This window comes from Stegostoma tigrinum, chromosome 5 (assembly GCF_030684315.1).
Source record: "Stegostoma tigrinum isolate sSteTig4 chromosome 5, sSteTig4.hap1, whole genome shotgun sequence".
Taxonomy (NCBI): domain Eukaryota; kingdom Metazoa; phylum Chordata; class Chondrichthyes; order Orectolobiformes; family Stegostomatidae; genus Stegostoma; species Stegostoma tigrinum.
This window is the reverse complement of record NC_081358.1, coordinates 83,183,995-83,208,669: the sequence shown is the minus strand read 5'-3', so window position 1 is coordinate 83,208,669 and position 24,675 is coordinate 83,183,995. Positions and strand designations below refer to the sequence as shown.

Sequence of the window (24,675 nt, the reverse complement as noted above, 5' to 3'; positions counted from 1 at the left end):
CGGCAGTTGGAGACTGCTACCTAGCTACCTACCACAGCTACCTAGAATACACCTCCTCCCACCCACCCTCCTGCAAAAATTCCATCCCCTATTCCCAATTCCTCCGCCTCCGCCGCATCTGCTCCCACGACAAGACATTCCACTCCCGCACATCCCAGATGTCCAAGTTCTTTAAGGACCGCAACTTTCCCCCCACGGTGATCGAGAACGCCCTTGACCGCGTCTCCCGCATTTCCCGCGACACATCCCTCACACCCCGCCCCCGCCACAACCGCCCCAAGAGGATCCCCCTTGTTCTCACACACCACCCTACCAACCTCCGGATACAACGCATTATCCTCCGACACTTCCGCCATTTACAATCCGACCCCACCACCCAAGACATTTTTCCATCCCCTCCCCTGTCTGCTTTCCGGAGAGACCACTCTCTCCGTGACTCCCTTGTTCGCTCCACACTGCCCTCCAACCCCACCACACCCGGCACCTTCCCCTGCAACCGCAGGAAATGCTACACTTGTCCCCACACCTCCTCCCTCACCCCCATCCCAGGCCCCAAGATGACATTCCACATCAAGCAGAGGTTCACCTGCACATCTACCAATGTGGTATACTGCATCCACTGTGCCCGGTGCGGCTTCCTCTACATTGGGGAAACCAAGCGGAGGCTTGGGGACCGCTTTGCAGAACACCTCCGCTCAGTTCGCAAAAAACAACTGCACCTCCCAGTCGCAAACCATTTCCACTCCCCCTCCCATTCTCTTGATGACATGTCCATCATGGGCCTCCTGCACTGCCACAATGATGCCACCCGAAGGTTGCAGGAACAGCAACTCATATTCCGCCTGGGAACCCTGCAGCCATATGGTATCAATGTGGACTTCACCAGTTTCAAAATCTCCCCTTCCCCTACTGCATCCCTCAACCAGCCCAGTTCGTCCCCTCCCCCCACTGCACCACACAACCAGCCCAGCTCTTCCCCCCCACCCACTGCATCCCAAAACCAGTCCAACCTGTCTCTGCCTCCCTAACCGGTTCTTCCTCTCACCCATCCCTTCCTCCCACCCCAAGCCGCACCCCCCGCTACCTACTAACCTCATCCCACCTCCTTGACCTGTCCGTCTTCCCTGGACTGACCTATCCCCTCCCTACCTCCCCACCTACACTCTCTCCACCTATCTTCTTTACTCTCCATCTTCGGTCCGCCTCCCCCTCTCTCCCTATTTATTCCAGTTCCCTCCCCCCATCCCCCTCTCTGATGAAGGGTCTAGGCCCGAAACGTCAGCTTTTGTGCTCCTGAGATGCTGCTTGGCCTGCTGTGTTCATCCAGCCTCACATTTTATTATCTTGGAATCTCCAGCATCTGCAGTTCCCATTATCCATGACATGTCTGAACAGGTTGATTAAAAAAAAAATTCTGACCTCATCCTTGACTCCACAACATGGGCCAGGGTGAAGTGATGCCTGCACACACTGGCTGCATTATGAAACTTCATGTCTGCTTGCCTCAAGCCAGCTGTTTTAATTCAGTGTGTGCAATTGCACTGCAATCAACTAATCCCCAATATAAATGCAACATAATTACTCCTCTTAATCAAACTTCTGTCCTGTCAGATATATTTCTTATAGAAGTATATCAAGAGTAACAATCTATTAAGCTGAAACTCAAAAAAGTTGCCATAATGCAAAACCCTAACTTTGTAATACATATGCAAACAGATAGGCGTCAGCCTATAGGGCAGGTGGTGGGAAAAAAAGTTGAGAAAATTTATTTCTACATTGATCATATGTTCTTTATTCCAGAAGTAGAATGCCATTCCTCTCAGCCATAGCAACTGCATTGAATGGGACGAAGAGTGAATGGAAGAAAACGAACAAGAAGGTGTCTTACTGCCATGTCAGTCTCAAGTTTTAAAAAGGTGCAGGAGAAAATATTTCAGTATAAAAACATGAAACGCACTGACAGTTTACCTTGTGAAGGAGGAATCTGCGGTAGATTACTTAAGCAATTCATTAAAGATTTTCTTATGTCTTCAATGAGACCGACCAAATGTGATGTTGGCTGTGGAAAGCAGAAAAATTTAATAAGAGAGAAGTTGCAAAGACCTTCCTTATAACCTAGGCCTTCAACTTTGTATTTTTAATTCCCACCAATTATTTTACTACACCTTTCCTGAACCAAAATTAAACTTGTATTTTTAATTCTCTCATTTAATATCAACATCCTCAGGGTTTCATTGACCAGAAACTGAACTAGGCCAGCCATATAGAAACACTGTGGCTATGAGAACAGGACAGAGGTAGGGAAGTCTTCAGTGAGTAACTCATCTCCTGTCTCCCTGGTGCCTGTATACCACCCACAAAGCACAAGTCAGCAGTGTGGTGAAACTTCCCAGGTGATTGTGGCTCACCGTAAACACTGTAAAAGCTCGATGACATCCAGGGCAAAGAAACCCATTTCAGAGGCTACCCATTCACAATCTTCAATCTTCATTTCCTTAGCAGTGTGTGCATCTACAAGGTGAAGTGCAGCAACTCACTAGACTAAAGCAACCGCAACTTTCAAACCTGTGCCATCTACCATCAAGAATAAAAACAGAAGTAGATGTATGGAAACACCATCACCTGCAACTCCATCTGAGCCACACACCAACATGACTTGGAATTTTATTACCACACCCTCATTGTCAAGATATTCCCTCTTAACAGCATGTCCCCACACTCCAAGGATGGCAGTTGTTCAAGAAAGCAGTTCACTACCATCTTTGCCAGGGCAATCAGCAATGCACAATAAATTCTGGCCTAGCCAAGGAAGTCTACACCTCATGGTAGAATGATAAAAAGGAATTAAATATACACTAGTACTACACCTGCGTAATCTTCACAATAAATATTCATAAAATTATCATAAGTTTGATCCACAATTGTTCTTGCATGACATTTTCACTCTTGTACTCTTGTACTTGGAAAATGAATAACTAAACAAATGAAGGAACTATCTGATTGTTATTACAAATTTGTAGTCAATTGTAAATGACCTATTCTGTGGGCAAGAACACAGTAACAGCTTTTGCTTAAATTTAACTCTAAAGCTATATATTTGTGCTAGCTGGTCTGCTTTCATTATTGTAACACAGAGAGATAACAAAACATGCATGCATGACTGAGAATTAAAACAAACAGTTGGAAAATTTAAAAAAAAACTTCTCCAACCCAATTCCTAAGCTTAAAAATATTACAATAAATGAATTTTAGAAGTAATAAAATCTGATACACTATTTTAACACGTAAGCTTAAACTACCTTTGCACCACATTCTCAACACAATATTTATAACATTTACGATTGTCACTTTTACATAATTTGACATGGTTTGATCATTGAATAAGATATCTGATGTGTCCTTAAACAAGTATCTTCTAACAATTATCACATTTAAACAGCGCTAGGATAAGATATTCTACTCAAAACATGTTGCCAAGATTCAATAATTCATCTCCAAATATAATCAACAACTAACCCTCTTCATATCAAAATTAGTGTACACATTGGCAAGTGCAGTTGAAACATTGTGTATAATCTTAACTTTTTTTTGCTGCATGAACAAAGTTTATAACATGTATTCTTACATATCTCCAGTTCTGTAAGTAACTTGAAGACACCAGGCCAGTGTTATCCATTTGGATTCCAGGATTTTGACAGAGAATTGGTAGCTGCTTCACAAAACACTTTGGTGGGATCTGGGGATGTTCGTTATGCAACCAGATGCTAATGGGAACACTATAAATTTTGCCTGAATATGAACACATATGCACATTGTTAACAAAGTATACTTTGAACAAACTAATCCTTTCCAAACTCCGTGCTTAGATGGTGGTTTCTACATTTATCACTTCAGCATTATACACAAAAGATTATTTTAAAATTTTCATAAATCTTTCTCTCCTTCCTTCTTGTTTATACAAGGTGATTCACTAATTTGACCCATATACAGACAACAAAACATCACATTTGGGCATTTCATAGACTGCAGTTAAATGGTGATTGAAATTAGGTCTTACTATGGGTTAGAAATTAATTTTTCAACAATGTTTTGATTGCAGGTTGTTATGGAGAAGTCTTCAAAGGCTGATGAGTGCATAACATTTCACAATTTGTCTTATTAAACTCCTTTAGAGTCTCTTGATGTCTTTTCCCATGTTAAATGCAGTACAAAAATACAAGTTTGCCTACAGCAATAGTCGTCTGAAAATCCTTGATTCTGTCTCATCTCAAAGCTACTCTGGCCTGGTTGGTACTTGAATAGCAGACCACCAGGGAAACCAGGTGCAGTAGGAATGGGGTGTGCTGTACAGCGATATTGTGTCTACCTCTGAGCCAGAAGGCCTGGGTTCAAGTCCTGCCTGCTCAACAGGTTTGTCACAACATATCTGATTGGATTAATTCAAAATATCTATAAATGTAAGTTTTGCTGGCTTTTCATGAGTTTAGAATATCTTCACACAATTTCTAGTAACCTAGAACTGCAACTGCAGCATGTTGAAACAGAACTCAACTACGTACCACTACGTAGCAAAACAGAAACAGAATTACCCACCACAACAGACTGGATCATATCCCTTCAGAATGGAACAGCACATCAACACTTCAATTGAGGCATGACAGCACTGAAGATGTAGGACGAAACGTTTGCATGAAAACCAGTCAGCTCAGCAAACCAACCAACTCAATTCTAGTCCACCCAACAGTCCCTCCACCCGTCCTACAATAAGAGTCAACAACCATCCCCTTGAAAATGTGGATCATGTCCCATACCTCAGCAGCTTTCTCTCCTTCAAAGCCAACACTGATGTAGAAATACACAATCTGAATTATGCCTGTGCAGCCTCTGCTCAACTCAAGAGAAGGGTGTTTGAAGACTATGGCTTACAAGTCTGGACTAAACTTCTGGTCTACAAAGCTGTTGTCCTTCCAACATTGCTATATGGAATTGAAATGTGGACTACCTAAGCAGGCACCTTAAAGCACAGGAACAACACCGCCAGAGATCCCTATGAAGAATCCTGCAGATCACCTAGGAAGACAAGTACTCTAACACCAGCATCTTGCAGGAGGTCAACATAGCCAGCATCCCAACACCATAATTCAACAGCAACTCCAATGGACCAGCCATATCATCTGAACGCCCAACTCATGCCTCCCAAAACAGATCATGCTGAAGTAAGGTTAACATGTCCCCAGTGGCCTCAAGATATGCTTCAAAGATAACATCTGGAAAACATTATGAGGAGCGAATACGGTAGATTCAATACAGTATAGTCAATGTTATGTTTGATCCTCACACTAAATACACCAATATAAAAGAAATATAGGAATCGTTACTAAGTATCAGCTTCCTGAGATCTCCCTGTACACTGTTAAGAAATGTGTCATCAAAAACACATCTAAAGAGTGGTGTTTATAGATTATTTCATGCAGAGCTTCCTCTTCAGCAGATTCTGAATCTTAAATAATTTTAAAGCAGATATAGACAGATTCTTGATTACCAATCGAATGAATGATTACTGGGAATGTGCAGGAATGACGTTAATATCAGGTCAGCCATGATCTTATTGAATGATGGCATAGGTTTGAAAAGCCTTTGTTCCTCCTTTGTATATTTGTATGAGCCAGAGATATTCTCCAGCACCATCATTACTACCAAATATAATGGTGCCAAAGGGAGACTTCTGAGAAAGTACTGAGTAAGTTCTAGCTGGAATAACTTACTTTTCTGTAAGAACCAATGAGTTAAATATTAATTTGTTATTCTTGTATCAGTGACTGCACTAAAATAATTGCTTTTGAAGAATTTTCCTCCCATCAAACTTTGCAGCCCCTCACCCACAACGCTGCTCAGTGGGAAGGTCAGAATTTAAACCACAAATTTTCCCATAGGTATTATTATGCCTCCAAAGGAGGTATAGTCCAGCTCGGCTGAAGACAAAATAATCCAGATTTTCAGCAGTATTTCTGAGAAAACATTTTAAAAGATGGGAAAAAGCATCTCCATTAATGGCATTGAACTGTTCATCCAAACTGCCAATTTAATACAGATCTAAAGCATTAACAGACCTGCTAGACTTACCTCTGCATGGTACAGGAATACTTCCATTCAAATTAACAAGCTCATTTTTAGCTCCATTTCCACAAGCTGGAAGAAAATGGCAAAAACAAAATCATAAAATGGATTAAATAAATATTTTTTATCTCACATGATTTGGTTCAGTTACTTTCAACAGGGCTGGATTTTACCACTAAGACTACGCAGTATGAAATAAGGGGTCAAAATTTACAAAAATCTCCAACCTAAACCATCTCAACATCACCCACTCCCAGGCTTATTGAAGGTGTGAAATAAAGGCAGACAGTGAGAATATGTCCAGGAGACAGACTGGAATTTAATATGTTAATAGGATTGGTAATGACCAATTTAACCTGCTTTATTGTTTAGATATTTTTAGACAAAGTGTTGAAACATGTTATGACACACCTCTGGGTCAGGTGGGACATGACCCTGGGTCTTCTGGTCTAGAGGTAGGGCATTACTAGTGTACCACAACAGCCCTTGTGTTTTACTATTTAATTTCAGCCTTATTACTTTGCCAGGCCTTAGATGTGGACTTGCTCAAGGGATACGAGAACAGCTTTGGGAAGAAGGTAATTGTCTTTACATTACTGTATGTGGGCAAAGAATAGACATGCCTTGTCCAGACTGCCAAGTTCCTCTCTCATCCCCAGTACAAAGATACCAGGACTGCCTCCAGGATTGAAAAGTTGCCACAGTTCACTATTGCCCCGTTCACTGGGTCAGCAATTGCTTTTCTAGCTATTCTGACATCTTCCCTGACTTCAGGTCATGGCACATGGCAGGGTTAACAGAAACATGCTAACGCAGACTTCCTGCCTTCCAATCCAAGTTCTCTCCACATCCCATATTCAACCTGTCCCTTTTCATATCCAGGTCAGAGGCATTAATATTAAAAAATTATGTCCAACACTGTCTTATGCCACAGGAATACACCATGGACAGAAATTTACCACGAGATGTTAAACTGTAACCAGCACAGAGTGGTCAGAGTGTGATAGTAGCATTTTCTGGCTCAAGGGTTTCATTGAGTATAACAGTTATGGGAGTGTATCTACACCATCACCTCAATCTGCCTCCCTCACTTCTTTCACCCCATCAATGGCTAATCAATCAGAGACTATGCTCTTGTGCTCTGACACAATCTCCACCACTCAGTTTTCAAAAGGCTGGGACCTAAGTTTTAATTACTTCAAATTTGCTGACACCCAGAAGCATGTGCACTAGCAGCAATTTCGCTCATCAATATAATTAAACAAAGACTGACAAATACGTAATAATGAAAAAGAAAGTGAAAAAATATACCAAGCAAGAGAAATAAAATATTAATCAAAGTTGAAATTTTATTTTCATTTCTCAAATTTGGCTTAGTATTCTGCACGTGTGTGTGTGTGCAGTCAGCAATCATTCAGTGTTGATATCAACAAAAAACATATCATTCAATTGTTCCCTGGAAGTCTTGTTTCCCATGTAAAGTGAAAGTTGATATTGATACAAACCCAGTAATGGCCCAAAGCACTTGATAAGTAAATACATTTTTTTCCTGAAGTACAATGGGTAGACAGCAAACTTGTAAGTAGCAATGTCCCACAAGATGCACCGTAGTAACAACAAGTGACGTCTTCCTAAAACTGATAAGTGCCACTCAATCTCAAGTTGGTATTTTTTTCTAACAACTTAATTAGGACTCACGTCATGCCAATGCCCCTGCCTCTAGACCACAAAGTCCAAATTCAAATCTCACCTGTCGGTGGTCTGTAATAACATATCCACAAGAGTTGGTTCAAAACATACAGTGCAGTATTTTATTATTAAACTTACCAAGATTTACATTCCAAGCAAAACATCCTGTATTTTTACAGGAAATATTTTACAAGAACTCCCTTTTGGAAATAATGTGTACTTATGCATTTTAACAATGAATAGCAGAACAAATAAATGTAACTTACTTATCGCCCCGTGAACATTAAACCATGACTTACGATAGTAGTCAAAATATACGGAGAGGGCTCTGTACGTTGCCTGGACATTTTTAAGTTCATTCACAACCTCTACTGGGAAAGAGTATAAACACTGCAGAAGAAATGCAACAAATTACTTGCAACATCTTATGTCATGACAGGGTCAAACAATTTCCTGTTACTATTTAGTTGTAAATTCTTAATAGTAGACCATCCATAAAAGCTAACCTTGTAAAAAAATTAAGCATTTCTTTTATATAGGGAATGCAGCAGGTAAGGATGCTGTTCTTTTTCTTTCAGAACATGATCCAGAAAGAATCATAACCCCTTAAATAATCTTCATCTATCAACTACAAGCATCTTTTAAATGACTGAATTGGTCTTACACATAGTCAAAATACAAACTCATCCCCAACAAGAAACAGACCATCGTAACAAAAGGCATTTTGAAAGCTGGATCACTTTTAGACTATTTTAAACTTTGTGCTTCCCTCTCAACAGATGCTATGAGACCTGTTGTGTTTCTCCAGCATTCCCTTTGTTTGTTTCACTTTTAGAAGTCTAACGGTCTGTGAGAACCAAGTGGCCCATTCCTTCCTCTATTGGTCTGTGATAGTCATAAGCTGGCTCTTTCATTTTTTTCTAGCAACATGGCTAGGAAATGGAAACCAGAGGCAGGAATTAGCTGATTTTATGTTTTGCTTCTCTATGCAACCATTCTCCCACTTCATCTCATTTCAGTCCTGATCAACCTGACATGTTATTCCATTTTCTAATTACAGTACTTTCCAACATGGTAACTCCTATCAAGTGAATACAATCTCCTTCTCTCCTATTCTTGGTGCCAAAGTGAGCACTTGAGTAATTTCTAGCCGTGGGTACATTGTTACTATTAAGCATTGCAGGTGAGGAGAAATCCTCTTAGTTTTGCTCAAATGCTGACTGGTTATGCCACCTCACTGAACACCCACGTGTTCAAAGGAACAGCGTCTATCCCAATTCCTTTCTCTGACATAACAGCTCTACAAATTTGGCTGAAAATTAAGCAGCACTTAAAATTAGTACTGCTTCACATCATTTGTTAAAATGAAGAAATATTGTAAAACAGTGTTGTACAGAAGGTTCTGGAAGTGTTGGTGCGTGAATGATTCAATGTTAGCATGCAGGTACACCAAATGATTAGGAAAGCTAATAAGATGCAAAGGATAGGAAAAGTATGGTGCTTTGTCACAGATGTGCAGGGTGGGACGACATCTACAGTAGAGGTAACAAGGTGTAGGGCTGGATGAACACAGCAGGCCAAGGAGCATCAGAGAAGCAGGAAAGCTGATGTTTCGGGCCTGGACCCTTTCTGAAGAAGGGTCCGCACCTGAAACATCAGCTTTCCTGCTCCTCTGATGCTGCTTGGCCTGCTGTGTTCAACCAGCTCTACAGCTTGTTATCTCAGATTCTCCAGCATCAGCAGTTCCTACTATCTCTGTTCAGTTTTAATTCCACATCTAGAGTACTGTGTATCGTTTTGGTCTCCTTTTCAAAGCTTCTGAGGAAAGGGCAGGAAAATAGATGTGAGGAGTGTCAGGTTTGCCATGATCCTACCAAATAGTGCAGCAGGCGTGAGGCCGAAGTGACATATTCCTGTTCCTATCTTTATGGTCAATTTAGAAGAGGGCATCATTGCATTAGAAAAGGTTCAGAGAAGGTTCACTTGGTTAAATCTTGTGATCGGGGCGTTATCTTATCAGAAAAGGTTTGCCCTCTATCCATTCAAGTTTCGACAAATAAGATGTGATTTCATTGAAGATCTTGAGGGAACTTGACATGTTGGATGCTGAAAGGATGTTCCCCTTTGTGCAAGAAACTAGAATTAGGACAGATGGTTTAAGAATGAGCAACATTTAAGGTAGACATGTTTCTTTTTGTACAGAGAGTGATAAATCAGTGGTGTTGAAGTCACAATCAGATTAGCTATGAGCTTATCAAATAGTGGAGCAGGCTCAAAAACCAAATGGTGCGGCCGCACTTGGAGTATTGCATACAGTTCTGGTCACCGCATTATAAGAAGGATGTGGAAGCTTTGGAAAGGGTGCAGAGGAGATTTACTAGGATGTTGCCTGGTATGGAGGGAAGGCCTTACGAGGAAAGGCTGAGGAACTTGGGGCTGTTTTCGTTAGAGAGAAGAAGGTTGAGAGGTGACTTAATTGAAACATATAAGATAATCAGAGGGTTAGATAGGGTGGATAGGGAGAGCCTTTTTCCTAGGATGGTGACGGCGAGCATGAGGGGGCATAGCTTTAAATTGAGGGGTGAAAGATATAGGACAGATGTCAGAGGTGGTTTCTTTACTCAGAGAGTAGTCAGGGAATGGAACGCTTTGCCTGCAACGGTAGTAGATTCGCCAACTTTAAGTACATTAAAGTTGTCATTGGACAAGCATATGGACGTACATGGAATAGTGTAGGTTAGATGGGCTTCAGATCGGTATGACAGGTCGGCACAACATCGAGGGCCAAAGGGCCTGTACTGTGCTGTAATGTTCTATGAACTACTTCTGCTAATCTGATATGACGCTGCAAATACGACTGGTGTACTTTTTCCTCCACAACATGTCTATTTTTACTCTTTTTCTTTAATTAAAATGATCACAAACACACTTTTAAAACATAGAAAAGAGGAACAGGAGCAGTCCTTTTGACAATTTGATTCTGTTCCACCATTCAATATGATCAAGGCTGTGATCAGCATCTCCCAATCTACTCAGTACCCTAACTCCGCTTTCACCCCGTGTCATTTGATCAATTTAGTCCAAGAACTAGAGCAAACTCCTTCTTGGAAACAGTCAAGGTTTTGGTCTCAGAGACTTTCTGAGGGTGACCATTCCACATGCTCACTGCTCTCTGGGTGAAGAAATTTCTCCACATCTCTGTCTGAAAAGGCCTACTCTTTTATTTACTTATAGGATGTGAGCATTGCTGACTGGGCCAGCATATATTTTCTACCTCTAATTGACCTTGGAATGGTGATGGCAAGTGGCCTTCTTGAACTGCTGCAGTCCATGTGCTGAAGGTTGACCCACAATGTCATTCAGAGAGGAATGCCAGGATTTAGATCCCACAATGGCGAAGGAACAGCATTATATTTCCAAGTTAGGATGCTGAGTGGCTTAGATGGGAATTGCATATGTCAAAGTTCCCAGGTATCTGCTGACCTTGTCCTTCCAGATAGAAGTGGTCATGAGTTTGGAAGGTGCTGTCTGAGGATCTTTGGTGTGTTTCTGCAGTTCTTGTGTACACAGAACACACTGCTGCTACTGAGCGCTGCTACTGGAGGGAGTGAATGCTTGTGGATGTAGTGTCAGTCAAGTCAGCTGCTTTGTCCTGGATTGCATCAAGCTTCTTCAGTGTTGTTGGAGCTGCATCTAGGCACGTGGTGAGTATTCAATCACACTTCTGACTTGTAGATGGGAGACACGATTTGGGGAGTCAGCAAGTGAGTTACTCACCACAGTATTCCTAAGCTCTGAACTGCTTTTGTAGTCAGTCTATTTATCTGGTGAGACCAGTTGAGTTTCTGGTTGATGGTAACCCCAATAATGTTGATAGTGGGGCATTCAGTGATGGTAACTCTATTGAATGTCAAAGGAAGGTAGTTGGATCGTCTCTTATTGGAGATGGTCATAGCCTGGCATTTGTGTAGGAAGAATGTTACTTACTAATTGTCAGCACAAGCCTGGATATTGTCCAGATCTTGCTGTATTTGGCCATGGAATGCTTCAATGTTTGAGAGTCGCGAATAATGCTAAACATTGTGCAATCATCAGTAAACATTGCCATTTCTGACCTTATGACAGAGGGAAGGCTATTGATGAAGCAGCTGAAGATGGTTGACTCTTAGGACACTACCCTGAGGGACTCCTGCAGAGATGTCCTGGAATCAAGATGACTGACCTCCAAAAACCACAACCATCTTCCTATGAGCCAGGTATGACTCCAACCAGAGGACAGTCTGTCCCCTGATAGCCATTGATTCCACTCAGTCAAATGTGGCCTTGCTGTCAAGGACCCTCACTGTCACCTTTTAAGATTGTGATTCCTGGCTCTGGACTCTCCATTTTCAGGTACAGTCCTCTTACACTTGCCCTGTTCAGTTCTAATAGAACTTTATAGGATGCTATGAGATCCATTCTTCTAAACTCCAGTGAATATAATCCTAACTGATCCAGTCTACCTTCATACATCAGTCCTGCACTCATAGGAATCAGTCTGGTAAAACTGAAGCATAGTTATTTCTGTAAAGCAGAAAAGCAAGGCAGCTAATAGGTACACAACTAAGCTGAAAAAATAAAAATGAGCTATGAAGAAATATTGAAGTGTGGAGCTGGATGAACTCAGCAGGCCAAGCAGCATTTCAGGAGCACAAAAGCTGATGTTTCGGGCTCAGACCCTTCATCAGAGAGGGGGATAGGGAGAGGGAACTGGAATAAATAGGGAGAGAGGGGGAGGCGGACCGAAGATGGAGAGAAAACAAGATAGGTAGAGAGGAGAATACAGGTGAGGAGGTAGGGAGGGGATAGGTCAGTCCAGGGAAGACGGACAGGTCAAGGAGGTGGGATGAGGTGTAGGTAGGAAGTGGAGGTGCGGCTTGAGGTGGGAGGAAGGGATGGGTGAGAGGAAGAACAGGTTAGGGAAGCAGAGACAGGCTGGGCTGGTTTTGGGATGCAGTGGGGGGAGGGGAAGAACTGGGCTGGTTTTGGGATGCCGTGGGGGGGAGGGGAGATTTTGAAGCTTGTGAAGTCCACATTGATAACATTGGGCTGCAGGGTTCCCAAGCGGAATATGAGTTGCTGTTCCTGCAACTACAGGTGGCATCATTGTGGCACTGCAGGAGGCCCATGCTGGACATGTTGTCTGAGGAATGGGAGGGGGAGTTGAAATGGTTCGCGACTGGGAGGTGCAGTTGTTTGTTGTGAATCGAGCGGAGATGTTCTGCAAAGCGGCCCCCAAGCCTCCGCTTGGTTTCCCTACCTACCACGTCATCCCGCTTCCTTGACTTGTCCATCTTCTCTGGACTGACCTATCCCCTCCCTACCTCCTCACCTATACTCTCCTCTCTACCTATCTTGTTTTCTCTCCATCTTCGGGTCGCCTCCCCCTCTCTCCCTATTTATTCCAGTTCCCTCTCCCCATTCCCCTCTCTTGTGAAGGGTCTAGGCCCAAAACGTCAGCTTTTGTGCTCCTGAGATGCTGCTTCGCCTGCTGCACACTTCCAGCTCCACACTTTGTTATCTTGGATTCTCCAGCATCTGCAGTTCCCATTATCACTATGAAGAAATATTAGCTGTTTCAAATGATCTCAGTGTAAATAAACAGCACAGCAGCTCTGATCACAGTGCAATGAAAACAGCGGTGCAGTGTAACTCCGACCCCAAAACAATGGGGCAGCAGCAGTGCAGTGTAACTCTGTTCCTTGCACACTGTAAACAGCTTTGCGCCATAATTGCTGATCCCAGCAGGGTAAGAAATTGGAAATAAAATCAATAAACTTTTCCAATTCAGAGCAAGAGGGGAAGCAGCACAGATGATGTCACTGATATACCAGAAAAAGAGTTATGCATGGGGGCCGAAATAGGCCTGGAAGAAGGAATGTTCCACGTGGCCCACAAAGAGATGGGCATAACTGGGGGCCTTGCAGGTACCCATGACCAGCCCTCTGACCTAAAGAAAATGACAGTAGGGAAACGAGAAGTTGTTCAGGGTGAGGACAAGTTCGGCAAGGTGGGGGAGATGAGGGTGGGTCGGAACAATTGAGGCCTTTGTCCCAGGAAGAAGCATAGGGCCCTGAGACCATCCTGGTGGGGGAACTTACATGTTAAGGGATTGGGCATCCATGGTAAAGAGGGAATGGCTGCAGCCCGCAAACTGGAAATTTGGAACTGGAGACAGTAAAGACTGCAGATACTGGAAGCCAGAGTCAATAGATGTGAAGCTGCAAAAGCACAGCAGGTGAAGACAGCATCCTAACAGCAGGAAAGTCAACGTCCCGATGAAGGGTTTTGGCCTGAAATGTTGATGTTCCTGCTCCTCAGATGCTGTCTGACCTGCTATGCTTTTCCCACTTCACATCTACTGTCTCTGCAAATTCTGAAACTGGCGTAAAGTGACAGAGTAATCGGGGATGTAAGAGGGCAAGGACTGGACTGGGGAGAAAAGGCCCAGTCAAGGTAGTAAGAGATGAGTTCTGTGGGGCAGAAGCAATATGGGTAAAAACAATGGTCTGCTCAGGCAGTTCTGTTTGCGGATTTTGAGGAGGTAGAAGCAAGCTGTGCAGGGTTGGGGGACTCTGAGCTCGGAGGCAGTGATGGGGAGATCACCAGATGAAATGAGGTTAATAACTGTAGTTGACACAATGGCCTGCTGTTCCATTGTGGGGTCATGCGTCCAGGAGACATAGGAGGTATCTGAGAGCTGGCACTCAGCCGCTGCAATGCAGAGGTCAGTCCACCAGACTACAACAGGACCTCACTTATCAGCAAGCTTAATTACAAAGTCAGGGTTGGATCTGACAGCGTGGAGTAGGTTATGACAATGTAAACAGTGGTGTACTGTAACTCTGATCCCAGTGCAGTGCAAACAGTGGTATACTGTAACTGCGATCCCAGTAGAATATAAACAGTGCTGCAGTGTCACTTTGATCCCAGCATAGCTTAAACAGCAGTGCACAGCAATTCACGATCCTAAAACAGAGCAAACAGCAGTGCACTGTAACTCTGATCCCAATGCAACGTAAACAGTGGTGCACTGTAACTCTGATCCCAGTGCAACGTAAACAGTGGTGCACTGTAACTCTGATCCCAGCGCAGTGTACAACAGCAGAACACGGAAACTCAGAAAGAAGACAGAAATTGCTGGAAAAGCTCAGCAGGTCTGGCAGTTATCAGTGAAGAGAACTCAGAGTTAACGTTTCGGGTCGATTGACCCTTCCTGAGAACACGGAAACTCGGAACGGTTCTCAGTACTCAGACTGCGCCACTCAGCCCGCCGGCCGCAGGGCCGGTTGTCTGTGCCCCGGGGACCCCGGCTCACCTCGATCAGGCCGCGGTTTAATGGCTTCCCCGGTACACTCATCGCTTCACTTTTCCGGTCGGGACGCACAACACCGTCGGGCACGTGACCACAAGTGGCGACAGTGACGAAAGGTTACAGCGGGGGTCACGTGAGCGCGCTCTGACAGCCGCCTCCGACAGCGTGACTCCTCCGTTCACTGGGTCTGCTCTTTCTGGAGCGCGGTGCATTCGCTGTAAAGCCCGTTGTCAGAATGGAAAAGGAAAGCAAACACTGTTGGCGGCCACAGTTGTGAGTTGGCTGACAGAAGACCCACGTTTAACGTAAGTTGGCAGAAGAATCAGAGGCGACATGAGAGGGAAACTTTTTAACAGTTTGTGGGAATTCTGCTTCAGTTGGTCGGGGGGGTGGGGTGGGTGGCAGGTAAGTAAAGTCTCAGACTGAACTTGGATGACTTGCTATTTGAGGGGAAGGTGGAAGACTATGACGAATTTGCTACCTCTTTCAGAAAGGCGACACAGTGTGGCTGGATTGAAAGATCTGTTGTTTCATTTAAGGGTAGGTCGTGCATCACAAACCTTATTGAGTTCTTTGAGGTGACCAAACAGGTAGATGAGAGTAAACCGGTTGATGTGGTGTCTATGGATTTCAGCAAGGCTTTTGATAAGGTTCCCCACAGTAGGCTATTGTACAAAATGTGGAGGAATGGGATTGTGGGAGATATAGCAGTTTGGATTGGAAATTGGCTTGCTGAAAGAAGAGAGGGTGGTAGTTGAATGGAAATGTTCATCCTGAAGACCAGTTACTAGTGGTGTACCGCAAGGGTCGGTGTTGGGTCGGTGTGGGTCCACTGCTGTTTGTCATTTTTATAAATGACCTGGATGAGGACGTATAAGGATGGGTTAGAAAATTTTCAGGTGACTCTAAGGTTGGTAGAGTTGTGGAAAGAAGGATGTTGTACGTTACAGAGAGTCATAGATAAGCTGCAGAGCTGGGCTGAGAGGTGGCAAGTGGAGTTTAATGCGGACAAGTGTGAGGTGATGCACTTTGGTAGGAGTAACTGGAATGCAAAGTACTCGGCTAATGGTAAGATTCTTGGTAGTGTAGATGAGCAGAGAGATCTCGGTGTCCATGTACACAAATCCTTGAAAGTTGCCACCCAGGCATACAGTGTTTTAGCTTTTATTAATAGAGGGATCGAGTTCTGGAACCAAGAGGTACAGCTGTAGCTGTACAAAACTCTGGTGCAGCTGCAGTTGGAGTATTGCATACAGTTCTGGTCACCACATTATAAGAAGGATGTGGAAGCTTTGGAAAGGGTGCAGAGGAGATTTACTAGGATGTTGCCTGGTATGGAGGGAAGGTCTTACGAGGAAAGGCTGAGGGACTTGAGGCTGTTTTCGTTAGAGAGAAGGAGGTTGAGAGGTGACTTAATTGAGACATATAAGATAATCAGAGGGTTTGATTGGGTGGATAGGGAGAGCCTTTTTCCTAGGATGGTGACGGTGCGCACGAGGGGTCATAGCTTTAAAGTGAGGGGTGAAAGATATAGGACAGATGTCAGAGGTGGTTCCTTTACTCAGAGAGTAGTAAGGGTATGGAACGCTTTGCCTGCAACGGTAGTAGATTCGCCAACTTTAAGTACATTAAAGTTGTCATTGGACAAGCATATGGACATACATGGAATTGTGTAGGCTAGATGGGCTTCAGATTGGTATGGCAGGTAGCATAACATCGAGGGCCGAAGGGCCTGTACTATGCTGTAATGTTCTACATTCTCTCATTTTGTTACCACAAGTAACACTGCACATGACAGGAGCCACGCGCAAGATGCTAATACAAGACGCATGGAAACAAGAAAGAACATTGCAAGACAATTTAAAAAAGGATAGAATTTTAATGGGAGCGTAGGTTCAGAAGGACCTGACTAGCCCATTGAAGATGGCAGGATAGGCAGAAACTGTTAATAAAGGCTTTTTTTTAGGCATACAGCATAAGAGCAAGGAGATTTTTAACCTCACTCGTGGGACGTGAGCGTTGCTGGCTGAGCTAGCCTTTATTATCTGTCCTTAGTTACCCTTGAGAAGATGATGGTGAGCTACCTTCTTCAACTGCTGAAGTCCAAGTGCGATAGGTAGACTCATAATGCAGTCAGGGAGCAAATTCTGGTATTTTGACTCAGCAACTTTGAAGAAATGGTAATATATTTCCAAGTCAGAACGGTGAGCCTCTTGGAGAGGAACTTGCTGATGGTGATCTTCCCCTACATCTGCTGCCCTTGTCCTTGTAGATTGGAGTGGTTGTGAATTTGGAAGGTGCTGACTAAGGATCATTGGCTAATTTCTACATGCATTTTATAGATTGTTTATACTGAGCCGTGGTGGTGCAGTGACTAAATACAGATTGGTACCAAACAAGCTGAATCTTTGTCCCTGATTGTGTCAAATTTCTTGAGTATTTTTGGAACTGTATTCATCCAGACAAGTGAAAAGTATTCCATCACATTCCTGAGTTGTGCCTTGCAGATAGATGGTGGACAGGTTTTGGGGAGTCAGGAGGCGAGTTATTCACTGCAGTGTTCCTAGCATCTCACCTGCTCTTGTATTTAGAACTTCCATAAAACGCTGTTAGCCTTAACAGATATACTGCAGACAGCTTATAGGAAGAACGTGAACACAGTGGAACAGTGCAAAAGCAGTTTACAAGAATGGTTTCAGGGATGAGGAACTTCCAGTTATGAAGATAGTTTTAAGAAACTGGGACGATTCTCTTTGGGAGAAGGCAGCTAAGGAGTTATGATAGAGGTTTTCAAAATGAGTGGGCTGGCTATAGTGGATGGGGAGAAACTATTCCTGCCCATGAAAAGGATCAAGAACTAGAGGGCTTGGTTTTAAAGTGACTTACAATAGAACAAAATGTGATACAAGAAACAACTTTTTTTATAGAGGAAATATTTAGCGTGTAGAATGCACAACCTATAAGTGTGGTGGAAGCAGGTCCAATTGATTCATTCTAAAGTTTATTGGTGATTTGCATAGAGATAATGTATGAATATTTGGGGGAACAGCAGAGGATTGGCACTAGGTCATTTGAAGAGCTAAAGCAGACAAAAAGAGCCAAACGGCTTCCTTTTGCATCTTAACACTTCTCTGATTCTGTTAAAACTTTATGATAAATGTTTAATATAAATCAAATACTGCAGATGCTGGAAACGTGAAATAAAAACAGAAAATACTGAAGAAACCTGATAGATATGGCAACATCTGGGAAGAAAGAAACGGTAAAATTTTAAATCTGATATAATTTCTTCAAAGCTGTCAGTTCTGTCTCACCATCTCATTCTTCACTGTAAAGCCTCTCCTTCAAACTCATAAGTTCCCTCCTAAAATCTCAAAAGCCAAATTTAAATACTATGGGTATTGAGTACCTGATGTAAGAACAGAGAAAGCTGAAATACTCTAAGTCAGGCACCATCTGTGGATTGATCAATGTTGATAATGTTTTGTGTTGCTGATCTTTTGAGGAGAATTGGTCTGACGCCATCAAACAAATACCAACTCTGGTTCTTGGTCTACAGATGCTGCATATCTCCTCCAAATATTTCTTCTGACTTCATAGCAGTTTTATGATGAAATCTTTATATCCAGAAGTGCAGTTGAAATACCATTCAACTCCCATCTCTTGTCATTACATGACAGGGGTTTCCACTTCAATCATAAACTCGCCGCATGCTTCAATTAGTTTACAATGGCTACTTTTCTGATCTTAAAATGAATGTAATTTATCCACTCCCAAGTCCCATAATTCAGAGTGGTAGATTGCAGAGTCCTTGATTTTAATCCAATGGAGGTTAACTGGAAACATTTTTTTTAGGCAGTAGCTTTATGCATTTCTAAATATCGGACAAGTGATTTTGTTGTTTGCAGAAACTGTTGATCTAATTAGGAACTGAAGCAAGTTAGTTACCTATCTATACCTGTTCCCTCTTTTAGAGTCTTAGAGTTATACAGCATGGAAACAGACCCTTTGGTCCAACTCATCCCTGCCAACCAGATATCCGAAATAGATCTAATCCCATTTGCCAGCATTTGGTCCATATCTGACTTAACCTTTCCTATTCATGTACCCATCCAGATGCCTTTTAGATGTTGTAATTGTACCGGTTGCCACCACCTCCTCTGGCAGCTCATTCCTCAGACGCACCACCCTCTGCGTGAACAGGTTGCCGCTTGGGCCCTTTTAAATCTTTCCCCTTTCATCTTAAACCTGTGCTGTCTGGTTTTGGAGTCTACTACCCTGGGAATAAAACCTTGCTTATTCGCCCTATATATGCCTCTCATGATTTTGTAAACCTCTGAGGTCACCCCACAGCCTCCAATGCTCCAGAAAAAATAGCCCCAGCCTATTCAGCTTATCTCTATAGCTCAAAACCTCCAGCCCTGGCTACATCCTTGGAAATCTTTTCTGAACTCTTTCAAGTTTTACAACATCCTTCCTGTAGCAAGGGAACCAAAATTGAATGCAGTATTCCAAAGGTGGCCTAACCAATGCCCTGTACAGCCTCAACATGACCTCCCAACTCCTAAACTCGATGCACTGGCCAATAATGATGAGCATACCAAACACCTCCTTCAGTATCCTGTCCATCTGCAATTCCACTTTCAAGGAACTAGGAAACTGCAATCTACACTCCCAGGACCTTGCCATTATGTATATAAGTCCTGCCCTGATTTGCCTTTCCAAAATGCAGCAGCTCAAATTTATCTAAATTAAACTCTATCTGTCACTCTTTGGCCTATCGGCTCATCTGATCAAGATCCTGTTGTACTCTGAGGTAGCCTTCCTCACTGTCCACTACTCCATCAGTTTTAGCGTCATCTGCAAACTTCCTAACCATACCTCCTAGGTTCAAATCCAAATCATTTAAAGCAGTGACAAAAAGCAATGGATCCTTGTGGCACACTGCAGGCCTGAAGTCTGAAAAGCAATCCTCCTACCTTCTAGCCATTTCTGTATCCAAATGGCTAGGTTTCCCTATATTCCATGTGATCTCACCTTGCTAACTAGTCTACCGTGCGGAACCCCGTCAAATGCCTTACTGATGTCCTTATACGTCGTGTCCACCTCTCTGCCATCATTAATCCTCTTTGTTACTTCTTCAAAAAAACTCAAGTTAGTGAGTCATAATTTCATACCAGTTTTATGATGAAATCTTTATATCCAAAAGTGCTATTGAAATACCATTCAACTCCCATCTCTTGTCAAAGGAGTTTCCCACTTCAATCATAAACTTGCCTCATGCTTCAATTAGTTAACAGGCTACGTTTTTGATTTTAAAATCAATGTAATTTAGCCACTCCCAAGTCCCATAATTCAGAATGGTAGATTGCAGCGTCCTTGACTTTAATCCAATGGAGGTTAACAATCCCTAATCAGTCCTTGCCTTTTCAAATACAAGTAAATCCCGTCCCTCGTGATCCCTTCCAACAACTTGTCTGCTGCCAATGTCAGGCTCACTGGTTTATAGTTCCCTGGCTTTTCCTTACCACATTTCTAAAATTATGGCACCACGTTAGTCAACCTGCAGTCTTCCAGCACCTCACCTGTGGCTATCAATGACCCAGAGGGCCCAGCAATCTGTTCCCATAAAGTTCTAGGGTACAGGTCCCAGGGATTTATCCACCCTTGTGCATTTTAAGATGTCCTGTACCACCATCTCTGTAAGATGGACATGTTTTCAAGATGTTGCTATTTATTTCCCCACATTTCCCACCTTCTATATCCTTCTCCACAATAAACACTGATGCAAAATATTCATTTATGATCTCCCCCATTTCGTGCAGTTCTGCACGTAGCTGGCCTTGCTGATCTTTAAGGGGCCCTATTCTCTCCCTAGTTACCCTTTTGTCCTCAATATATTTATAGAATCCCTTTGGATTCTCCTTACTCTCTTTGCCAAAGCAATCTCATGTCCCCTTTTTGCCCTCCTGATTTCCCCCTAAGTATAGTCCTCCTGCCTTTATACTCATCTCAGGATTCACTTGAGAGACAATGGGAACTGCAGATGCTGGAGAATCCAGGATAATAAAATGTGAGGCTGGATGAACACAGCAGGCCAAGCAGCATCTCAGGAGCACAAAAGCTGACGTTTCGGGCCTAGACCCTTCATCAGAGAGGGGGATGGGGTGAGGGTTCTGGAATAAATAGGGAGAGAGGGGGAGGCGGACCGAAGATGGAGAGAAAAGAAGATAGGTGGAGAGATTATAGGTGGGGAGGTAGGGAGGGGATAGGTCAGTCCAGGGAAGACGGACAGGTCAAGGAGGTGGGATGAGGTTAGTAGGTAGCTGGGGGTGCGGCTTGGGGTGGGAGGAAGGGATGGGTGAGAGGAAGAACAGGTTAGGGAGGCAGAGACAGGTTGGACTGGTTTTGGGATGCAGTGAGTGGAGGGGAAGAGCTGGGCTGGTTGTATGGTGCAGTGGGGGGAGGGGACGAACTGGGCTGGTTTAGGGATGTGGTGGGGGAAGTGGAGATTTTGAAACTGGTGAAGTCGCTGGTGACCGCTTTGCAGAACACCTCCGCTCAGTTCGCAACAAACAACTGCACCTCCCAGTCGCAAACCATTTCCACTCCCCCTCCCGTTCTTTAGATGACATGTCCATCATGGGCCTCCTGCAGTGCCACAATGATGCCACCCGAAGGTTGCAGGAACAGCAACTCATATTCCGCCTGGGAACCCTGCAGCCTAATGGTATCAATGTGGACTTCACCAGTTTCAAATTGCCTGTAGCGTTCAGGGGTCTGTAGATTAGTTGGACTATTGTGGAATGAGTCTGGGTTGGATGCTCCAAGGGTCAGTGTGGACTTGTTGGGCCGAAGGGCCTGTTTCGCACTGTAGGGATTCTATGATCATCTATGATGAATGACTAAACATTTCCCAGATTGTCACCTTTCATAATAAAACATTACTTGAATATTTCTAAGATTGTTGTGACTTTCTTTATGACCACTTGGTGTCAGTAAAGAACTATGGAAACATGCTTCCTATTGTCATTATCTCTTGCGGACAACCATTTCCTCTTGTGGTTTTTGTACAGAAGTCTTTAGTATCATGCAAATATCCATTTGCGCTTCCAATTTTAAATCTTTCTTTACCGCTATTCTAAGTTTTGCTATCTGAAGAATGGTTTGGATGGACACGTCTTGTTGGATCTTTTACCTGAATATTGGAACAAATTCACAATTTTGACTTAAGTGAAACTTCTGCACTGGAGATTTGGAGACTGAGAAGGAGCGTGGAAGACATTTAGGTGGGGTGTTTAAAGGAATATTGCACAGGTAGACATAAGAAGGCTCTTGAAAATTAGTAAGGATGTGAAAAGATGAAAGATGCCAAACAGGGAATTCCAGAGACCTGGCTGTGGTGACTGAAATCTTTATCACCAATAGTTGAGAGTGGAACAAATGTGCGGAAGGTCAGAATGCAAGGTGTAAACTGGAATACCGGAGTTCAAAGATATTGCAGAGATTGGAAAGGGGTAGATTATGGAGATATTTTTAAACCAAACTGAAAAGGATTTTTAAATCAGTCACTGGGCGACAGGGAGGGAAAAAAAGTAAAGCTCATAAATTAGCAGAAACGGGTGCAGGATTGACTAAAAATAGGTTTCTGAATTAATAGGATGGGTAGGACGAAGTTTACAAATTTCCCAAGCAGATTCTGGAAGCCCTAGACCATGGCTTTCTAAAGGGAATTGGGACACATCCCCAGTTGAAATACCAGAGTCATATACTTTGATCAGCAATAGCTGCCGTGGAGCTCCAACTAAGTGATCATGGTTATGCTCCCTCTCTAATAGGCCCCTACTCTTGCAGTGTTCCCCCAACCCATGCTCTGTCACACCAATTTTCAAATGCAATCATGCTGGAAAGAGGTTTGGGAAGAATTGTCTTAGACATATGAGAACTGAACACTGTATTAGTGTAAAGTAATGAATATTTGTTAAACAAGGCTTCAGTAGAATCTTCTTCACTAAGATCTTAGTTTCATGTTAACTGACGTCACTGATGAAGCAGTATAGCTGTTAGCAAAATAACTATTAATTGCATATACTACAACTCCCTCTAAGTCTTTCATTCTATGTCACAAATTTACATTATTTACATTATTCTACTACATTCTAACCCAAAGAAAAGTGACTGAGGCCATTCCTCTGTCTGAGAGGTTGATGCCCGACCAACTGTCCTGACAGGGTTCTTCTCTCCTTTGGAGGAAGCATTGTTCCAGTATCGTCCTGTGTGCTAACAATTTAGGTGAGGGAACTAAAAGTAATACCTCCAGATTTGCAGATGATACAAAGCCCAGTGGGAAGATGATCTGTGAGGATATTGCTGAGTTGCATTAGTGTGATTTGGACAAATTAAGTATCATGTGGATAAATGTGAAGTTATCCACTTTGATAGCAAAACAGGAAGATGGAATATTATCCAAATAACGACAGTTTGGGAAAAGGGGAGAGGCCACAAGATTGGGAAGTGCTTTTATTCCAGTCAGTGAAAGTACTCATGCATGCGCAACAGGCAGTGAAGAAAGTACTTGGTATGTTGGTCCTCATAGCGTGAAGATTTGAGTAAGAGTGCAAAGATGTCTTGCAATTGTACAGAACCTGGGAGAGACCACACCCTGAGTATTTTTTTGCATTTTTTTGGCCTCCTTATCTGAAGGAGGATGTTCTGATGATGTGTCATGAATGTTTACCAGACTGATTCCTGGGACAGTCGGACTGGTGTATGAAGAGACGCTGAATTGTTTGAGACTATATTCACTGGAGTTTAGAAGAGTGAGGGGGAACGTATAGAAATCTATAAAATTCAAACAGGTTCTGAGAAAGGGTCACTCGACCCAAAATGTTAACTTTGATTTCTCTTCACAGACCTGCTGATCTTTTCCAGCAATTTCTATTTTTGTTTCTGATTTACAGCGTCCGCAGTTCTTACAGTTTTTATTTAAAATTCAAACAAGGTGAAACAGGGTAAATACAGGAAGGATGTTCTTAACGACTGGGGAGTCTAGCACCAGGAGTCACAGTCTAAGAATACAGGGTAGGCCGTTTAGGATTGAGATGAGGTCAAATTTATTCAGAGAGTGGGGAGACAGTGGAATTCTTCGCAACAGAAAGTGATTGAGGCCAAAACATCATAAGTTTTAAAGAAGGAGACAGATACAGTTCTTCAGGCTAAAGGAATCAAACTGTATGTGACAACAGTTAATAGAATCTCCAGTGTGAAAGCAGGTCATTTAGCCCATCAAGTCCACACCGACCCTCCAAAGAGCATCCCGTTCGCAGCCCCGCTCTAATCCATGTAGCCCGCCCATCCCTGGATGCTATGGACAATCTAGCATGGCTAAACTGTATAAATTGGCTGAGTTGGATAATCATTTATGAATGTACTGAATCATGGAACCTGTTGGGTCAAATGACCTTTTCCTGTTCCTATTTTCAATGTTTGGGGGCATGTAAATCATGTGAGGCTGC

At 43.1% G+C, this 24,675-nt stretch overlaps 1 protein-coding gene across 4 annotated transcripts in view; it reads right to left on the bottom strand.

Moving 5' to 3' along the window:
* The window catches only part of si:dkey-181m9.8 (E3 ubiquitin-protein ligase RNF31), a 57,302-nt gene extending 41,917 nt beyond the window's left edge, over positions 1–15,385 (bottom strand). The window contains exons 1-5 of one of the 4 annotated variants that reach the window (XM_048529315.2): positions 15,164–15,385; positions 8,073–8,196; positions 6,124–6,189; positions 3,626–3,789; positions 1,969–2,059 (exon numbers count right to left, since the gene is read on the bottom strand). In XM_048529315.2, coding sequence (XP_048385272.2) covers positions 1,969–2,059; positions 3,626–3,789; positions 6,124–6,189; positions 8,073–8,196; positions 15,164–15,205 — 487 coding nt within the window. In that variant the 5' untranslated portion in view covers positions 15,206–15,385. The remainder of the gene's footprint in view (positions 1–1,968; positions 2,060–3,625; positions 3,790–6,123; positions 6,190–8,072; positions 8,197–15,163) is intronic. The other 3 variants (XM_048529313.2, XM_048529314.2, XM_048529316.2) reach the window with 3 other exon arrangements.
* Positions 15,386–24,675: the final 9,290 nt, after the last annotated feature.